The following is a 20,737-nucleotide window of genomic DNA, read 5'->3' on the forward strand; positions in this document are numbered from 1 at the left end:
TTATTATTACTAACTTGAATCAGTGAAATAGCCTCTAGCAGGGATACTCTTCTGTGACCTTGACCTTTGAGCAGCCTTGTATCGTAAGATGAACCACAAATAGGGAACTGATAAGCCTCAAAACATTTCAAAACATCTTGGAAGTTAGCACGCAAGATGTGCGAAAAAGTGCCAAGTTTGAGGTCAATTTTGAGCGTGACCTTGACCTTGACCTTTGATTTGGAGCACATTTTCAGAATCCTCAGATTCTCTTCTTTCGTTTGACACCCAATTTTGCCGGTTTGATGCAGCCTGCCGTCCTCTAGAATGCTTACTTTGAGATCACTACACATGTGCCGGTTTTGGACTTTGACCTTGACCTCTGACCTTGAAAATTGACCTGAGGTCAAAAATTTTGGGTGCATTAGAATCGTCTCGTAAGGACCTTTCGTTTGGTATCGCTTTTGCTTCCGTAGCTCCCTTATTTACGGAGTTAGACAGGGGGGGGGGCGAAAAACGCCCCCCCCCCCCGGGCTGCGGTGGTTGGGATTACCCCCCCGGGCCCGGCCGGGTTAAATTATGAAGCACTGCAGTACCTGAATAACTGCCTGAAACCAATCATCAAATCCTGGCTCCTCTCGCAAACAGGCCAGCATGGAGTCCCCAAACTCCACTTTTCAGGCAGTTGATGGGTCATGACATGAGGATCCGTCAGAAAGTATGAGAGGTTTCATGAGCCGGTTCCCCGACCAGTGGCCGCCGCCCGTCCTGATGTTACCCTTCCCGCCTGAGCTCGCCGTGCATCCCGTCCTGATGTTACCCTTTCCGCCTGAGCTCGCCGTGCATCCCGTCCTTATATTTCCCTCCCATCTGGCGCCTCAGCCCCTCCCCCCTATCCCTCCACCGCGCCTCGATCTGCAGTCAATGGCAGACGTTACGACTGAAAGCCTTTAATCCATGGCGCGCAGTTATGACACCATTTCGCCGCTGTAACTTCCCTGTCGGCAGTCGCCACCAAAGCCACGCCAGAGAAATTGGAACTGACTAAACGTTATAAATTGTCCTTGACAGCTCATGGTGAGATTAAAATGAAACATCAATCTACGATTAAACCGCCTCGTCGATTATCTAATGAATTTTGGGTTGAGAGTCTAGACAGCACATGACCTTAGAAAACCATTATCTGGTTAAGCAGGAGTTCGCTGTTCATTCCACGCAGAGAATTAGCTAGGGCCAATCTTTTCGCTCTCATGTGGGCCGGTCGCTTACCTGGTTCGATTTCGATCGAAGAAGTACTCATTCCTCAGGGGGTCAAAGTACCGGATTCTTCGCGCCGGGTCGCCCAGCAGTGTGTCGGGAAACTGGTTGAGCGTTCTTAGCTGAGTTTCAAACCTCAGCCCACTCACCTGAGAGAACACAGGTCAGAAAGGTCACACAGGTAGCGAAGGTCAGAGAGGTCACAAAAGTCGCATAGGCCGCACAGGTCACAAATGTCGCAAAGATTATGTAGGTCATAGAGGTCACACAGATCACATAGGATACATAAGTCACATGCAGATCACATGACCCACACTTACAAAGGTCTAAGATACCCTTGGGAAGCGACCGGTCAACGCTGTATCTCGGGAGTCAAGTCACAACTGAAGCACACATCTCCTACATGGAAAATTTAGATGCATTAGATGGAAGAAGTAGATGTACTTTTCATGTATGCCCCCCCCCCAAAAAAAAATATCTAACGTCGCTAAAGTGACTGTGCCATCTTGCTATCTATTAGCAATGCGAGCACATTGTCATAACTCAACCGTCTGCCCGGGCCGCTTCGCTATTGGATCGATACGTTGGTTCAGTTGAACGTTTGAGCGAAAACAGGGGCGCGTTTCTCATTCCAGGTGATGCAACGTTGTTTACCGCCACCTCCTGAGAACGGATTATACATCACCGAGCCGAGGCGCGCCTCACCGAGGCCGCTGAGTTCTCAGGATCCTGGTAATTGCGAGTCTGCACTCTAAGATAAAAGAAGAGGGTTCCAAAAACTCATCATAAATTGCTCGCTGCTAAATGGAAAATTCATCAAGAAGACTAGGAGAGACAAAAGCAATTTTAATGTCTGGTGACATGTTTAGTATCAGCGAAACAGTGCGTCTTTCAGCGATTTGTTTCAAACTTGAGTTTTAATGGCGCTTGATTACAGTTTAACGGCTGAAACTGATCGTTAAACATCGCCAAATGTGCAGCGGACTCGAAATCTTGCTACCAAAGATAGGATTGCATGCCATTTCCACGTGGCTTTGGTCACCTGCCAGAGATCCATTATCACTCAAATTATTGGTCGAGAACTTAAAAGTGACTGAAGCAATCATTTTACTAACACGCAACTGTCAATATCCGTCAAATTGATTGCCTTTTCCATAGTGGTGGTGTCCCGAAACAGTTCATTTCTTTTTCATTCCTGCAAAACTTTACTTCCATCACGCATAACAGCATCTTTAGCATATCGCCAGAAATTGATTTCAATGTAATTTGAGTTACGTGAGATTTTCTTTATCATAAGATCAACATTATGGCACCGAAGCGCCCAATCGGCTTTCTAGGGGCTACCCGTGACTACAGGCGGCACACACACAATACGTGTCCGTGCTCTGAATACTCACGTTAATGACGACCCGCTCGCAGGAGCCGTGCTCGTGCGGGATCGGCTCGAAGTTGCTGACCTGCACCTGAGTATGACCGGCACCGCCGTCGTCCGGGTTGATTTTTGGCAGCGACCTGCCGAGAGGAGAGTGCAGCCGGTCACAGATGGGAAACGGTCGGGTGACGGTCAGGTGACAGCGGCGTCACAAGCGGTCTCAGTTGAGTCAAGGTCAGGTCACCAGCAAAGGTGGAGTCATGTTCAGGTTACAGCTGGGTCAAAGTTGCATCACAACTGGATCCCAAGCGGTCACAGTCAAGGTCATAGTCAATGTTAGGTCACCAGCAAAGTCGGGTTTCGGTCGGGGTGGAGTCATGGTCTATTTCAGGTCAAGGTCAGCATCAGGTTTTCGCATGGTGCATGGTTGGTTGGGGTCAATACGGTTGCCAGGCTCAATTTGTGGCTGACATAGCGTTGAGATAGCTTGAAAGAAAGAGCTTGAGTGCGGAATTATTGGAGAGGCAGTTCGTCTTCTGGCCCATTTATGGGTCGTTTTTCTGATTTAACCCTATTCCTGGCGGGGGGGCCTCAGGAGCCCCCCCTGAGGTTTTTTGGTTATTTCTCCCAAACGCGTTAAGCTAGGAAGCTCAAATTTTCTGACTTTTCCTAAAAGGCTTCTACGCAACATGTCTGAAAATTTTGAGTTGATCTGACCTCAGGTCAGGTCACCAGAGGCGGTTTGGTGACCCTACCTCAGAAAAGTTTGCAATCACGCCAGAGCTAGAGTTTTTGACCGATCAATTTCTTCTCTTCAGGCTTTAGTTAGGGTACCAGTATGTGCAATTTGTATATCTCGGAATTTTGATATCGGTGACCTAAGGTCAGGTCAGTTTCGCGACCTCCCCATTATAAGTCAATGGGGGAAAAATCAACTCCCTGTTTTTACCACTAAAACGAGTCGGAATGGCCCCATATACCATACATGACTTCATATACGATCAACCTTCACTACCTTGAGGTCTGTTTTGCTGTTGGGCAGCTGTGAGGTCATGTGACGTCATCAAAGGTCACCAAAGGTTTTTGGCCAATAACTCCGTACAGGAACAAGATACAGACGCGTGGATGGTCTCATTGTGTTCAGCTCGTCAAGATGCATCGAATGATATACATGATGACCTCGAGGTCACGTGACCTGAGGTCAACCTTTGACCTTGACCTTTCGAGGTCAACATATATATCATTCGATGCGGATTGACGAGAGGATCACGATGATGCCCTTTATTTGTTCCTATCTTGACTAATTCGAAAGTTATTTGAGAAAAACTCTCTCCATATCTAGCGCCGCCATTTTGACTTTTTCGACCCCTGTGACGTCATCTTTGACCTGACCAGAAAATGACTTTAGTAAAAATTGTAGATCTTGACCGTGCGTATCCGATGCCGTTTACCGTTTGTCGCTGCGATGTGTAGTTTTTGAGATCTGAAGGGGGGCCGAATCGCCCCCCCCCCCCCGCGAGTTTCTTGTCCCGGCGGAGCCCGCCAGGAATAGGGTTAATTAGCATGCTGAATCAGCACGCCGGCTCTTTATCTCACACACTATTTGACCGCTGACAGAATACGAAATATAAGCAGGCCAAAATACAGCAACTGTTGTCATACCACAAACCTTGGGTTACAAGACAGTCTATAGTATATAAGCGACTCTCTGGCCATCAACTTTTTATGGTGAACTTGTTATGGTATGTAGCGTATTGCGGTGCACAAAGTCATGCAGAATTGCATTCCATTCAAGGGTTCTTGAATCCCCTCTCTCTCTCCCCTCTCTCTCTCTCTCTCTCTCTCTCTCTCTCTCTCTCTCTCTCTCTCTCTCTCTCTCTCTCTCTCTCTCTCTCTCTCTCTCTCTCTCTCTCTCTCTCTCTTCTCCACATCGACCTTATTAAACAATACTTTGCTCCCACCTCAATTCTGAAATGAACTTTTAGCTCAATTATCTTATTCCCTCATCTCCAATTTTAAATAAGGTATGAAATCATTTTAAAGTAATAACGATGCTAGTGACTGCCTGCCAGTTACTACACCTGAACTAAAGCATGACTAAGGTAGCATAGCCTTGACGACACCACCGCTACCCCAACCCCTAGCGACGGTGACCAGGGCCGGTCCTGAGCCATTCCGGTGCGGCTGTCCGTCCCTCCGCTGACCGCTGACCGTCCTTCGCACCGACCGCCGCCGCGCCGGCCGGCTCACAGGCCCCGGATATGACGCCAATGCAGCGCCGCCGGGCAGGGCGGTCGCCGGGCTGCAGACCGTTATGTTTAGGGCCGACTGAGGCGCGCTACCCGGCTCTGTCTCCTATTAGGGTCGTAACGAGGCGCTCGGGGCCGCCGCGGTGTCGAACGAATGAGCAGCGCCGCCGCATACCTGCATGCACAGGCTCGGGTGGCTCTGACCGTGCGGCACATGTACAGGCCGTTGAAGCAGTGAATGTCTGAACGGGATTGCCGAGCAAAACCAAGCGGCACTGTATCACTTATTAATGATATCTGAAGTGTTTTCCAGCTCCAAACATGTACATATTTACCGTTATTTTCAGTTTTGAATAGACGTTATCAAGGATATGAGCATAAGAGCTTAAGTTTCAGTTGCATTTTAGTTGAATTCAAATTCCATTTATTAAATAATTAATATCTTTACGATAACAAAAAGGGATCAAAAGTAGCAGGGTCCTAAAATGGCCATGCATGCAACAACAAAACTGAAAGGCATTCTTGTAATATGTCCCTGGTTATAAAGGAAACTATTTGAGTTATACGGATTCCATGAACAGCGAACGCATGCAAACTCTCTGGATTTTATGCCTCGGTCAGTAAACTTCGATCGGAAGAGTAAATATTGAGATTTAAGCGACTCACTAAAGTTGATGCAGACAGCTTTCCAATCGAGCCAACGCAAAGATTTTGAAATTGCTTGTTTAAAGTATACATTATCTCTAACTAACGTTTATTTTGAATGTGAATATAGCTCCCTCTTCCAAATGTTTGTATAGCAGACAAAGACTTGATAAAAATACCTAGTGCTTAGTTATGAAACAACAGCAAATGTTGAAAAGTTACTATAAATCAAGACCTATTATTAATAGCAAAGAGTGAAAAGAAGAATGCTAAGGCTTATAAAAGGCATCTTAAGCCATAGCATGCCGTTTGAGCATTTACCATTGTCCATCAGTGTGCCTCACTTTGCTCTCAAGAGTCAGGTTTGTTGGCATGAAGTTCGGCAAGCTAAACGCTTACCGAAGTGTCACTAGAGTAGGAGCTATATATAAGTTGGTATTTATAGAAACAACAACATTTAGTTTGGGTGTAATATGCTAATTAGCCAGGTGTCAGCAGTGCCTATAAATGATGAATAGCTGACTGGCGCCAACAGCTGGGTAGGCTGTGCCGCAGTACGTTTGTGCGATGCGGTACAGCCTACATTCCAGGCGAATACACTACTGCCATCTGTAGTCGAGAGGCGTCAACGCAGATAGGCGAAGCTGCACCGTTTCTACACGAAAAACTCACCGAATTGCGCGATTTTTTCACTGAATTTGCGTATTGGGGTTCAATTAGTTCCTGAATAATGTTGTTTTAGGATAATTAGGATACGCTGACGGCTCTGGAGCGACCGTTACAGCAGCGCAGTGGCAGCAGCCGTCAGCTGGCGGCCAACACAAGCGGCCGGCCGGCTGACCCGCGCCGCGACTATGCCGCGTGTACCGCTCCAGCGCGCGGTCGCCAGTTTCCTCGGACGTTACCTTGGCATTGTCGGCGCGCGGCCCAGCCAGCCGCCGCGCCGGCCGGTCGTGTGACCGGCGCCAATACCAACAGGACGCTGCACTGGCCACCGGGCCACCGCGCTGCCCCCTTCGGCCACTCGCGCCGCGACCACGGACCCCATGGGTACGGAACGGTGCTCAACCTTTACAGGGAGCCGCCACTAGTCATAGTTTTTAGGAAGACGGACGTCAAAGCGCGCACATAGACCAACAAGAAAGCGATGCTCCTTATTGAGACCGCAGCTGCCATGGTCCGCGAATTTAAGTACTTGTCGCTTTACTTCACAAAATGGCGTTGTGAGTACTCGTGCAGGCATCTATCAACTAATTTCATTCCATACTTGATTAGCGGAAGCCGCTACCATCGTGTATGGCTGTGCTTGAAATATTTCACAATTTATGCAAAATTTCCAGTTCTTTTTTTCTAACTTCCAGAGTCTCAACTAATCTTATTCATAATTTAATTCTAACAGTTTGTTCATTGTTCAATATGGACACACGCGTACACAGATTGACTGTAATAAGATGCAACGAAAGCTATACAATAGAAAGGCTTATCACTGGAAGTAAAAATATCCACATGCGCACAATAACTAGAAAAGCGACAGTAGATATATTCCATGCAAAACCATAAACAAGTTACAAAAGACATAACTCGAAAATATGAAGGCATGTCACCCACTCAAAACTCCGAAGCCCTAAACGACCTCACAAATCACTGAGGTTTGCCCCAGCCGAGTTGTACTAACAGAGCTATGTTAACAGTCCCTCCTTCGAAAGGAAAATATACATCTGATCTCTGCTGCTTCTCGTCCCCAAACTCCTGCCAAAGGGAACTAAGTGTCACCTGCATAGCCGAGGGGCGGCGGTGGACAATATTTACCTGACTCGATGGTCCTCAGTAAACCACGTCCGCGCTGCGATAGACCCGGGTCGCGGCGGCGCCCTTCCAATTCGCCAGTCGGGTCCGCATCGGACGCGCTATTTACCTTACCAGCATGGCCGTCAGCATGGTGTTCCGCCGAGTCTCCGGTGGCTCGCACTGACACCGGTGGGCCTCGGGGCGTCTCTAGAGGCCCTCAGAGGGCCCCGGTGGGCCCGGCAGCGGTGGCGGCTGCCTCAGCTCACACGATCCCACCCAGATGTCATTGGGCTGGCCCGCCCGCGCCGACCGCTTACTTGTGAGCGCCGCAGCCGGTGGCCGGGCCGGCGGTCATTGTTTCACAGCGCACGGCCGGCGGGTCACTGGCGGCGCGCCTGTAGGTATACGGTCCCCTCCCTGCCGGCGGCCGGCGGTCCGTGCCATTGATCAGGCACGGCGCCGTGCAGCGCCTTCCGGGCCCGTTACCTGGTGACGTTCGTGGGCCCGCGCCGCCGCCGCCCCCTCCCTCAATCAATGGGGCGGGCATGTCCAGCCAACAGCACGTGCTCCCTGGCTCGGCAGCGCGCCGCCAGTTCCGCATCGGAACTAGGTGGAACTCAGCGGAACTGGGCGGGAGTTAGCAGGAGTTGCACGATTGAATCAGGCCAATCAGTGAAGTGATTGCTAGCATACTAAGCTTGGATTTCCTCCCTTCTTCTTTTTTAGAATGATTCGAAAATTTCAGCCCGCAAATACGTACCCGTAGGCCATACTAATTGTTGATGCCATATCATATCGATGGTGTATACGTGGGTGTTTTTTTTAGGTTAGGTTCGCGGAGAGACGATGGAAGGGGCTGCAACTAACGAGGTGTCTGGGTTGAGATATGAACGAACAGTTAATAGCGACTTTAGCGCGATATGATAACCGTGGCTGAATTATGGTAATTTCAAAATCGTTACAAGAGAAGTTATGAAAGAATCCCATTTCACGGTCTTGAAGAAAGCCCAGAGAACGACACAGAAAATGGCGACGACATTCAAGAGTACCAAAAACATCAAAACACTGACACGTATGTAGCTGCCAAATATGTAACGTATTTCCAACGCGCCGGACATACTCAGCGACACGAGTGAGCCCGCGCTGCGTGGCTATCACCTCACGTACCTCATCATCTTATCTCTGTACCTGACCCTGTTCGGGAGGTGGCACAGGTGAAGCAGCAGGTCCACGTCGAACGAGCTCCCCACAGTAGAGATTGTGGTGCACATAGTCAGCGGCTACTCTGGCATACCGCCGGCACATCGGTGAATAGCCGCCGGTGTGAACACTCCACAGCACTGCAGTCCGCTCAGTCACTGAGTTCGGTTCTTCGAGCGGGCCCCGAGTGCCCCGACCGGCGGCACAGAGCGTTCCAAACAGGCCCCAACCGGGCCCGGACCCTCGCCAACTGGGCAGCTCACTGATCGGCCGGCCAGCCAGCCAGTGATCTCCCGAGACGAGGCGGCCAGCGGCCTGTCGTCAACGGTCTCAGTCTGAGGCAGTCCGCCCAGCTGTGCCGATTAGGTCAGGTGGCGACATTTTCCGTCTGTCCGGACGAGTGCACTGTCTTTGTGACGGTGGCGAAATGAACCATGCGGGAGCCAGCACGACTTAAACCGTCAATTCAATCATAAAGAAGCGTGAGTAGTAGAGCCACTTGACCGGTCCGTAATGTCATTGGCCAGTTTTCCGACACGTAGAGCACACGCCGGTCGACAGCAGTGGGAGCCTTCAGCTCTTTGTCCAATAGACCTTTTCTTATTGTGCAGTGCCTCAGGGCTCGCCTTGACCGACATACATTGTTGACAAGTTGACGTTGCCACGGTCATCAACCGCAGAACTTGCATACTGCAAAACGGGTGTCGGTCGGTGGTAGCGAAACGGACTCGACATTTTAATCATTGTGAAACAAAGAGACTATGCATACCGAAAGCAACAAGTTCCCTAGTTTGGCAGCCGTGTCGCAGTGCATTATTTTGATTGTTTTGTGTTATTTATTCGCTTTGGTGCTCAACTATGAACAGAGTGCAGGTCTGTGATAATTGACATGGGCCATGGCTATTTTTCTTATAGGGATGAAAACTTTAAGCAACAGTTTTGCCAGGAGCATGTGAAATTTTCGAAGACATGCGATATTTTTGAAACTTGAAATGCGTTTCGGGAATCAAAACTTTTTGAAAGATGCATAGTCGTTACAAAGCTCTATTATCAAGACAATTCAAGCGAAACATTTCGTGTACTTGTATACTTTACTGTAGCATCCAGATTAGGAATGTATGAGTGCCTAAAGAATAAACAGCAGCCAATGACAGGACAACGAATTCAGCATTGTATCCAGAATGACTCCGCTACAATTGCATTTCTCAGAAACGTTAAAGGAGGTTTCCAGCTCATTATTGTCGACAACTCTTGGCGTTTAGTTGAGCGAGAGTTTAACACGATATGAGTTTTGGCAATGCCCTGAACTCACGGCATGGCTGCCCATAAAAGCGCTATAAAACGGTAACAGAAAGCGAGCCCGAGACCTACCATACCGTTCGGCTACCCAGCCGAGACAGAGTGTCGATAATTCACTGCACTACCACCTTTGTCCAACGCAGCGGAAAACTATCAACGTCCGTTCAGACCGCGGTCATCCATGACATGTCCCTGTCTCTGCCGCTTCCCCAGCCATCCACGGCGCGCACTGTCCGCAGCGACCTTAGTCCTGTCCAGGGCGCACGAGATCGGTGCACGGGCCGCGGCGGAGGTCAGAGAGCTGCTCTGTCCAGCGCCAGCCGCCGTCGGCAGCGCTCGCCCGCGAAACACTGGCAGAGAGCGGCCGGCACGGCGGCCAGGTCGATAGGCACGGCTGCGCGCCGCGGCCGCCGGCCGGCCGCCGCCACTCCTCACTCGGCGCGCCGGCGGCGGTCCAGGCGGCGATGATCGATGTACCGGTGGGTCAAGTCACCTGGCGGACGAGCAGTTAGCGCTGCTGGCCACCTGTGGCGTCCGCTGACCGGTCAGCCGGCCAGGTGTCCCCGAGCGGCGGTCAGACGGCCGCTGCAGTGGGAGGGCGGAGGTCGGCGAGACCGGCTCTGAACGCCCGGAAAGGATTAGCGCGGCGCCGGGGGGCCGGACGTCCGGCGATCTGTCGGTGACAGGGTGGATGGCGGCGCTCAACTGGAGCTGAGAGGAATTATAGCGCGGGTCGAGGAGATTAGCTGTAAAAGACGGGAGAGGGGCGGGAAGAGGCCGCAATCTGAAGCTAGGAAGTGATTTGAAGAGGGCAAAAGAGTTCGAGCACAATATCCCACTTATAATTAATTGGTCCTGTCGACTCGTCAGACGCGAATAAAGGTAACCAATAGGTATGCGTAGGTTCTGATATTGTAATGACAATTACCCCGTGTTTGGTTGTGTAGTGTGTACCGCCAAGCTGCTTCGAAATTGATACCCTGCATCGCTCGAACCAGTAACATTCTTCGATATTAAAACATTCCTGGTTAAAGGAGAGAGGGTCCTTTCGCCACTTTTTTATAAGTGCGACGGTTAACGCATCACCTGATAAAACACGAGCGAATTGTTGGCTGCTGTGACTTGTCTCACTGGCTGGCAATCTGCGCCACTTCATGAGTGCACCCGTTGACCTGTGGCACAGCCCACGGTCCACCTGAGGTACCACATGCCATTACCAAATGACATTTGAGCGTTCGCGGCTTGGGATGATAGCGATGATATACATACACTGAGAGCACATTCGGAGAACCGCGGAGCATCATTCACGGTAACCTTGTGCCAGCGGGCTGAGGCAGTCAGTGGCACGTGTATGGATGCTGAAGCGCCATCAATTGGCCAATGCAGATACAGAGAATATGGAAGCGGCTCTGTTCAGCATTACCAAAAGCCGGTGAGGATCGGATGAAATGCTTAAATAGGTGTTTTGGGTTTCCATACAATATTTCCAACCCCCTCTCTGTCTCTCTGTCTCTCTGTCTCTCTGTCTCTCTGTCTCTCTCTCTCTCTGTCTCTCTCTCTCTCTCTCTCTCTCTCTCTCTCTCTCTCTCTCTCTCTCTCTCTCTCGCTCTCTCTCTCGCTCGCTCTCTCTCTCTCTCTCTCTCTCTCTCTCTCTCTCTCTCTCTCTCTCTCTCTCTCTCTCTCTCTCTCTCTCTCTCTCTCTCCACCTCTCTCTTCTCTTACTTGTCAGTAATTCCGTGTAAGTTCTGTTCCCTGAAAATTCATGTTACGTAAATATGGCGTTTTTCATCATAAGATTCTAAAAACCACTCTTTTCAAAGTCACCACTGGTGCAGGCACCAGTACCAATAATCAAGGCAATTCGCTCTCCTCTGGGAATCACATAATCAGTGTCCACCGCCCGAGGCACCTTTCTGCCTGTCTTCACAAGTCCTCCCTAATCACACTGCCCGCGTCCCGTTCCCTGAATTCATATACGGTGAGACGGCTTCGCCAAAGCCACCCACGCAGTACCAGCTGATTAGAGGGTGTGGACTGTGGATATCACGGGGCTGCTTGGAGCTGGCTCGCCGGCCTCTGCTGTGGCTGATACTGAGGGGTGCGGTGGCTGGACAGAGGTGGATTGAACGGCAGGTCATTTGCCCGCCACACGGCGTTGGTCCCGTTATCGGTCTCATGGGCAGACTTCGGAGGATGGATGGCGGGAGTTCGGGGTCAGGTATACAAGGTGTAATGGGCTCAGAAGCATATAAATTTTGGGATGATAAGGTTAATAAGTTGAGCGCAATTCTTCTCAATATCTACGCATGCTTTCAAAGTTAAGCGTTTCTGTTTCGTTCTAAGAGTAGCGTAGGCTTGTGAAATCTCTATTGTTTGTGAAGAGGTCATTAAAACGGAGAATTAACACTCTGTTGTTGGGTGATTTGACCGTCTGCCACTGTTAATGCCCACTGGGCGGGCTTTACATTCGGTGGAACGCAGTCAAGACCCGGCGAGTCCGCGCCAAGTATGGCAGCTTTCCAGCCAGCCTGGCGCTGTGCCAGCCCCTGAAACGCCACCGCCCACACCCGCGGCGATACTTTTCATCACACGGCCTCTCTGGATTGCAGTTTCCAGCTGATCAGGGTAAACGACCTGAAATGGCCGCACATGGGCAGTCCGAAAAGGCCGTTCGCAGGATATGCAATTGTGAATAAGTCGAACACTGATGTGGGATGTTGAGCATATACATTCAAGAGATGGATTCCAGTTTCCACGATATCCCATGAATGATCATTCTTTATTCAATACTCGTATACGCGTGCGCCGCCTGCTGGTATCGGTTGATAAATACCTGATCGAATATACTCGAATTTCGTTATTTTTTTTTTTATTCAGACTCAATTGAGGATTCGGTCACTATAATATGCTTCTTCAATATAGGTATAGTATGACTCATTACATGCTCTCATGTCACGGATGTTGGGTGCAGATAGCTAAATTGTCTCTTCAAATCAGTGTCCCGGACGCTTCCCATGCGTGTGGTCTTGAGTCGCGATTTTTCCATGTCGACTTAAAAAGGCATTGATCATCTACTCACTCAGCTGATTTGGTTTTCAACGAAACAAGGCAAATAACAACCCAGCTGCCGCCAGCACGTCTCACGACTGCAGTCATGAATGGGCTCTGAGCGCCACACGTACCGCTTTAGCGCCAACACCTTACCCATGCCCACCAAACCGGGTGGACAGGTACACTCGCACCCATGCACACAAACATACACAGTCACACGTTGCGGGCAGCGGCACCAGTGCCTCCGTATTGATTGCAGAGTGCATCGCATCGTGCCAGGTGGAGGCGAACACAAGCAACAAAGCATGCTACAACCGACAACGGCCGTCGGGGGAGGGCGGAGGGCGGGGTGTCGATGGTCAACTCTGGTGGGTGGTGATCCCAGGTCAGCGCACAGGTCAAGCTTCCGCAACTGTCCTGGAACTTACGTGTGAAAACGGCAGACTGATGCCGTGTCTGATCGCCGGTAAAAGGCGGTCGATCACGGGATGAACATAGACCGTCTTTTAACCCTCGCCCGCACATGGGGGGGGGTTGCCACCCCCCCCCCCCAGGTAGTCTTTCTGCTCTGCACTCAACATTTTTAGAGCTAGAAAGCTGATTTTTCGTATAGCTGCTCGTCTATCCTTTCTTGATGTTCGCTGAAAATTTCAAGTTTCTGTGATTTTTGATTTCGGAGATATGACCTTGTTTTTCAGGTCATGTCATGACCCAAATGGCCAATTCTCAACATCTTGCGTTTGCCATGGGCCTTGTGAGCTTTTGACACCCTGATTTCCGCCTTTTTTGCCAGTCCTACCTCCCACCTATCATGGAACATGTTGTCCGACGATGTACAGGGGTCAAGGTCAGGGTCAAGGTCAACCTAGGTCATCTAAGATAATTGCGTTTTAGGCAAGCTGAATTTTACTTTTTGTGAAGTTTTTTATTGCATTTTTGGTAAAAGCTTCTCAGATCATGATTTCATGTAATATGGACCCAAAAATAATCGGTGCACACATCAGTATACACACAGACACACACAGACATACAAACACATATAATTGACCTTGACCTAACTTGACCTGAAATGACCTCAGCAGCAAAATCCTGGTCGGGTAGTGTGACAAAGAGGTTCTAGCTGGCTTGGCACCAGAAAACAGCATCGTCATCGGTATTTGATAAGCAGCGCACTTGATATCCAGCGGTGACCCAAAACAGCAACATTTTTTAGTTTGACCTGACCTGGAAGGTCAATGACTGACCTGAGAAGGTAAAACTGGGTATCATTGGATTCGTCTCTTCCCAAAGAATCTTTTTGGTCTTTACCGCTAAGCTCTATCTCCAACAGGAACGAAATGGCGCGGGGGTGGCAACCCCCCCCCCCCATGTGCGTTCTAGGATGGGAAAATGGCATGTGCGGGCGAGGGTTAATGAATGAAGAATTTGTCCATTTAGTCCCTGACGCTGCAGGTCGAAGCGTTGTTTGATCACCGAGAGAAGTGAAAGCAAGAAAGGCGCGCTCAATTTACATCAAATGTATCGGCTTATGGGACACTGATGTTTTTTCTTTTTACCATTAGGACAAATTTTGTGAGTTGTTCTTGTCCAAAATTATCTACAGCTGCTCCTGACATTGCAGTCCCATTTGTCACAAGAAACGATATGAATGCATGATGCCCATAAAACATATAAACCGGGTAGCATTTCGTCGAGCAAACGATTTCACTCTTTATGTCTCGCTACGCAGAAAACGAGTGTTTTATCTGTGTGTGTGTATATTACGGTGGCAGTGTTGGCCCTTTCAGCGGCACTGTGTGCCCGTTCCGTGAGGCTATTTCCCGTGTATTGGACGCTGGCCAGCCGGCGCCGCGGTCAGGGCCACCCGCGTCGAGGCTCAGTTTGTTGACGTGATCGCTGTCGAGGTAGCGCGCGGCCGCGGGGCTCTGTCGTCCGGGGGCTCAGTCGATACAGACGCAACGCCAGCACCATCTGCCGGTCCGGCGGTGAACTAACGCCTCCGGGCAGCGCAGCTGAGCGCGGCCAGGCAGCGCGACCGAGCTGACACCAGGCGGTCAGAAAAGGAGGCTTTACTGCCCAGGGGGAGGGTGCGACTTCGTCTAGCTGAAACTTTATTGTTTCTAATTCAAACATCGGCATCCTGGCATAGATATCTGCCACGCACCAAAAGGTTTCGCAACAAAAATTGTACATATGCCTATGCTGTATCTTGTTGCGTGCATAAACAAATTAGTAAAAATTACTGAGGCAAATAATTATAATATGTAAAATAATCGAAGCTGCTTTCATGTGAAGTGGGTAGTAGCCTTGAATAACGGACAAGTAAGCCTGCGGCTTATCTGGGATGTCCCTTCGTTCCCTCTGTTCCATCCTCAGGGCGCACAAATCCTTCCTCTCCACGGCTCGAGCCCCCTGATCGGGCTGGACGGCCACCTCCATCCGACGTGAGTAGCTACTCGTGGACATGCTCACGTGCAGTGGAGTGACCCTCAGCGAGGCTGTGCTGCCTGTCCATCGTAACGGGCAGCACACCAGAGTAGCCGCCCAGCCTAATATCTTTCCTAATTCCTCAAGCATCCTTCCTGCTTTTAAAATTGTCTTTTTTAAACCGAGAAGGAGGGACAAAACGCTACAAAACAAAAGGATACATTGGGTTTTCTACTATATTTCTTTAATGTGAATGAATTGTTGCAGTGCTGTTGCACTCCATTGCACGGCTGCAACAAAAGCCTAGCATTCACAATAATTTGAATTATAAGCGCCCGCCGAGATGACGCTAAAAAGCTATTATAAAGCCACGCATATCGCTATTTGTGACGCGTGCAGAGTTTCAATGGAATTATTGCTAGTAGCTAGTCTGATTTGGCGACACGTCTGTCACCTCAGATGTGATGCATTCTAAACTCAAACAGCTAATCAGCATGCAAAATACCTCATTAAATCAGCCCGCATTCGCTCACTCTCGGACCATGATGGATACCAACAGAGAGTGGCGCATACGACATCAAAGCAGAAATGGCTCGGGGCGTATTCAACTGTTCCCTGCAATAGTGCTGGGGCGCAAACTTGGGCGGAATAATTGGGCATGCCGTCTAAGAGCGAAGTATGTAATGCAAGTTGTGACTGTCGAAAGCGTATCAATAGTTTTCACCTCGCATCCGTCGGTAGGTCAGACGAGGGAAAAGTCAACTTCAAGGCGATATGGAATGAGGAAGTGCATGCGCACCGATGACTACGCCAATTAGATGTTTTGAAGGACGATTTTGTGGCGCTATTTTATGTAGCTACTATTCATTTTTTTAAGTAATCGTCGTGACAGAAAACAGCTACACTTTTAAATTGTATGTAAGTCTGAAGCAACAGACGCGCGTGAATTGGTACATATGGGTCAGCAAACAGTAAAAACTGAATAGAGGTATCGTATCTGGCATTGCATCTTTCAATCATTCCCCTCTGTCCACGGTGATGGTAGCATACAGACGATAGTAAGATGAATATGAACTATACCGTGGTGAAGTTTGCCATCACGACAGAAGCACGTCGCTGGGAGAAAAAGTGGCTGGCGATTCAGATGACAACTTACCTGAAACAGACAAAACGCGAGGTTAGATAAGAAACAAGACAAAGGGGGAACGTGAGGAGACAGGGCACAGGGAAGCCATTTTGACAGACATAGGTACATAGTTCGTCAACAATATGCAATAGTGATGTTTCCAAGCTACATTACACTGGAGAGTTTTATTGTTCATATTAGATACCGCCATGTGTTTTGTATTTGGCATTGGATATTACATACATAGTACATACATGATGTCTATGATTTGCTTCGATTATTGTGTATTGACGAAGTTGTCATTTCTAATCTTCCTCAGGTTAAACCAGTGAACCAGTGAACCAGTTCTCATTTGAACCAGTTAAATCTTCCTCAGGTTAAACCAGTGAACCAGTGAACCAGTTCTCATTTGAACCAGTTAACCCTATTAGTGGCAGGGGGGGTTGTTTTTATCCACCCCTCAGGTTTTTCGGGAATATCTCCGAAACCGCTAAAGCTACGATGCTGAAATTTTCTGACTTTTCCTAAAACTAAATTGGGCACATTCCCTGAAAATTTCAAGTTCATAACTTTACCAGGGGCGGCTCCAGAGCACTGGGAATTGGGGGGTCCTATTCGTGAAGCGAGTCATTTGGGCGAAGATCACGATGCTGCACCATTTTTACGAACAGTGAATAAAAGGTATCATGTGATAACATATACAGTTATTTTGCATCCTCTTTTGACACGTTTTTGCTATAATAGGCGGATCCAGGCGTCCAAAAAGGGGGGTTATGTTTTACCTCCCAACATAGGTGCCCTGACACCGCCTATGCATTACCAATACAATTTTAGTCGTTCTCTCATCAGAAAATTATAACATAACAAGACCATTACCACCCTTTTTAGAAACAGTACCAACAAAAACCTTATTTACTATACTTTTTGTGTACCCCCAATCTCAATGATCTGTATCCGCCTATGATTTTTGAAAATGCATATTTTTAGGATCCATGTGAATTCCTGGTTCATTCTCTATCGATCGGTAAAAGTTGCGTTAAGATTGGTTCAGAAACCTGGCCGTGATAAACAGTCTAAAATGTATCTGCAATTTGCCCGTTTTTACCCCCCTCTACCCCCCCCCCCTATTGACATTTTTTAATTTTTATTTTTTAGAAATGTAGATCACGTTGAGCGAAATCGAATGCCGTTTGAATTTTGAAAATCGGCCCGTTAGATCTCGAGATATCAAGGGGGGGTCGTAAACAGCCCCCCCCCCCTGCCACTAATAGGGGGTAGCCAGGAGCCTGCCACTAATAGGGTTAAACCAGTGAACCAGTGAACCAGTTCCTCATTTCAAACCAGTGAACATGGCTACTCAATAAAGCCGAAATATTTGGTTTGTAACAATTTTTTACCTCAGTGTAGCCCGAAACGAACACGAATTACTATCGATTATTGTGATGATATTATCACACAACTTGAACTAAAGTATAGGTACTATCGATGGTTTTAGAATGTCCAATGATTGGCTCTTGTGAATGTCCTTGCGTGGCCTAGCATTGTTCTGCAGGCATTAATCTATGTACCTACCTGGCCCAATGTAGGTATATGTAATGCTACTTGCTATAACTGTCACCTCACCTTGTCACCTCACATTGTGTGTGTGATGCAAATAAATGTGATGATGATGATGATGATGATTAAATTAACCCTCGCCGGACCTATTGGTTTTCTACATACGCGCCGGCCGAGGGGGGGGGGGCGGGTACGACCCCCCCCCCCCCTCGCCGTTTCGCCCCTGGTGGAGCTAGCGCGTCGCGGAAAAAACGAGCGTGTGCGCCGTTACAAGACGCAGAGATTGGTACCCGATTTTAAGGTCCTAGGTCAACCGATGACCTCTGAGGTCAGGTCAAGTGCCCCAAGGTACGGTTCAGTTTTTGGTGAATAACTTCGCAAAAACGGCCGCAGAGCCGCGATTTTGGCAGCATCGTGTTCGCCTCGCTCAGGCGCGTCGAATGATATACTTTTTGTTCGGGTCAGGTCAACTTGGGGTGTTGACATCAGGTCAAGGTCAGGTCAGCACCCCCAGGTCACGAAGTTGGTCGAAAGAGGTCATGTCGCATATCATTCGATTCGGCAGGTCTTCCTGAGTCCATTGGTGGCTTCCCCGACTCGCTAGCTCAATTTGATCAAGAGTTATTGACGAAAAACTAATATGACCTTGATGACGTCAGAAATGACGTCACGCAAGGTCAACATTGCAAAAGTGACGCATCTAACCTTGCAAGGAGTGCATCAAATCACGATTCTGTGTGCTTGAGTTAGTTGGAGATCGTTCCCGGCGCCAGAATAGCAGTTTTAATTTTTCCCCATTGACTTATAGGTAATGGTGAGGTTACGAAAATGACCTGACCTCATATGACCTTTAGGAAAAATCCGAGACATACAAGTTGTGAGACTCATAATGGATACTAGATCTTGCAAGTTTCATTTCCCTGTGACATCTCCTCTGGCAGTGAGGGCGTTGCGAAGTTGCGACATCTGAAGACCGTGCAGAGGTTCACTTATGACGTCATAGGACAGTGACCTGACCTGACCCAAAAATGCGGTTGGTGTCAAAAGATCCGGCTTGAATCAAAGGTCAAGTATGCCAAGTTTCAGCTCTCTGTCGCCAGCGTGTTCGGAGCTATCGCGAAAAAACCTATGGGGGGCGGCACCCGCCCCCCCCCCCTCGGCCGGCGAGGGCTGTTCCGAAAATCAGAAATCCAATGTCGATAGACGGCATTGCGGATATGTACTGCCCCATTCTACCCACCCACGCCCCAATATGGTGAAAACACGGGCTCAGAAACTCTGAGGACGGCGCTTGTCCACCAAACTGTGGCTCCATCCATCTTGCTGGCTACAGCCCCAAATCCGGCTTTTCTCTCAGACTTCCTGAAACAGTGCAGTGGTGCATTGGATGCAGCCTAACTGATTCGAATGCATTTGTGTGATCATGTGTTGTAGCGAGGACCAAAATACCTAATGCTTGACTAGGAATGTGTGTGTGCATAAACTGAGTCAACTCGTTGCGCCTGCGTGAAACAGTCACAGTGCGGAACTCAATACATTATCGAACCTGGGCGGCCTCAGTTTGCAGCGCACCCTAAAATCCGATATGCAGTGAGTGTCGGATTTATTCCCTGAGCATATCTACGAAGCTTTTAAGCTGGACCAGAACAAAGCCAACGTGACGAAATTGTGAACCACATGGCTCTGGCCAGGCCTAAGATTTAAGGCGGCGAAGCGAGCCGCAAGGGTTCCAGGAAGGCAGTGGTTGGGGTTCTAATGGCAGGCTCTGGCTGTCTCCGTTTCTATTTCTGGCTCGGTCTCCGTCTAAATGAGATGTTTCCTGCATAGCGCGGCACTCGTGGAAGTCGATGGACGGCCATTGTCTGCGACAGCGACTGATTGGGGAGAATTACGACGACTGAGATGTCACATGGCTATTGATATCGGGAGACGTGGAAAATGTAGCTGTAGGCTCAAGGCCGTCCAAATCATAATGAGACGGGACAAAATGGTTGACGGCAGATCCACTAAATTCGTTACCGTGTTTATTGCTTAACTTTGTCTTGAAATGGGCCAAGTCGCTAAAGGTGATTATCAAGAGCGCCGGAACTTTGTCTGATTTCACTGGAATGTTTGTTCTGATTAAATATTTCATTCGTTTCACGTAACGTTTCTGCTTTTTTAAAGCGGGGCAACTGTCTTGAATTTTCTAGCACTTATATGCTATTAGCATGGTACTGGAAGCAATATTTTTTTTTACAAAGTGGTTATTTTTACACTGGCTAAAAACCATCGTGACCATTTATCGTTATGACCGACGCCGAATCGCTGGCTCATGACTTTTACATGCAAACCCAACTGTTGGCTGCTTATCAATATGGCTGTCAGTCGGGGCGGTCTCGCTGTCAGTCTGTGCGCGGCCGAGTGCTGCGCCAGTCAGCGGGCGGGGCGGGCCCCCAGCTGCGGGGGCGGGGCCTCAGCTCTGTGTGTCTGCTGGGTCCACAAAGAGACTCCGGCAGCGCGCCCGCAGACAGGTGTGCCCCACAGACGACACACTCGTGTCAGTCACGGCGGAATCACGTGACGGACCAGTGGAGGGAGAGATAGAGCGATTGAGGGACGAACAAAGCGAGAAGTAGTGATAAAATGACGGAGGGAGTGGAGGGAGCCGCAATTAACGGAAATGCTGCACGGTGGGAGAAATAGAATGTAGAAAGTACGGGCATGTTCGGGGATGGCGGGTAAATGTGATACAGCATATACGGAAGTGAATGAATGACGGCGTTGAGATAATATTGATATTCTTGA

The 20,737-nt window shown here is 49.0% G+C and overlaps 1 protein-coding gene across 3 annotated transcripts in view; it reads right to left on the bottom strand.

The window, feature by feature from the left end:
* The window catches only part of LOC122372242 (potassium voltage-gated channel protein Shaker-like), a 66,898-nt gene that overhangs the window by 22,090 nt on the left and 24,071 nt on the right, over positions 1–20,737 (bottom strand). For 2 of the 3 annotated variants that reach the window (XM_043349182.1, XM_043349184.1), the window contains exons 2-3: positions 2,634–2,748; positions 1,249–1,385 (exon numbers count right to left, since the gene is read on the bottom strand). In XM_043349182.1, coding sequence (XP_043205117.1) covers positions 1,249–1,385; positions 2,634–2,748 — 252 coding nt within the window. Of the gene's footprint in view, positions 1–1,248; positions 1,386–2,633; positions 2,749–8,457; positions 9,181–9,861; positions 10,097–20,737 lie in introns of those variants that run through there. The other variant, XM_043349183.1, reaches the window with a different exon arrangement.

This window comes from Amphibalanus amphitrite, unplaced genomic scaffold, assembly GCF_019059575.1.
Source record: "Amphibalanus amphitrite isolate SeventyFive unplaced genomic scaffold, NRLGWU_Aamphi_draft 001334F_arrow, whole genome shotgun sequence".
In the NCBI taxonomy this organism is placed as follows: domain Eukaryota; kingdom Metazoa; phylum Arthropoda; class Thecostraca; order Balanomorpha; family Balanidae; genus Amphibalanus; species Amphibalanus amphitrite.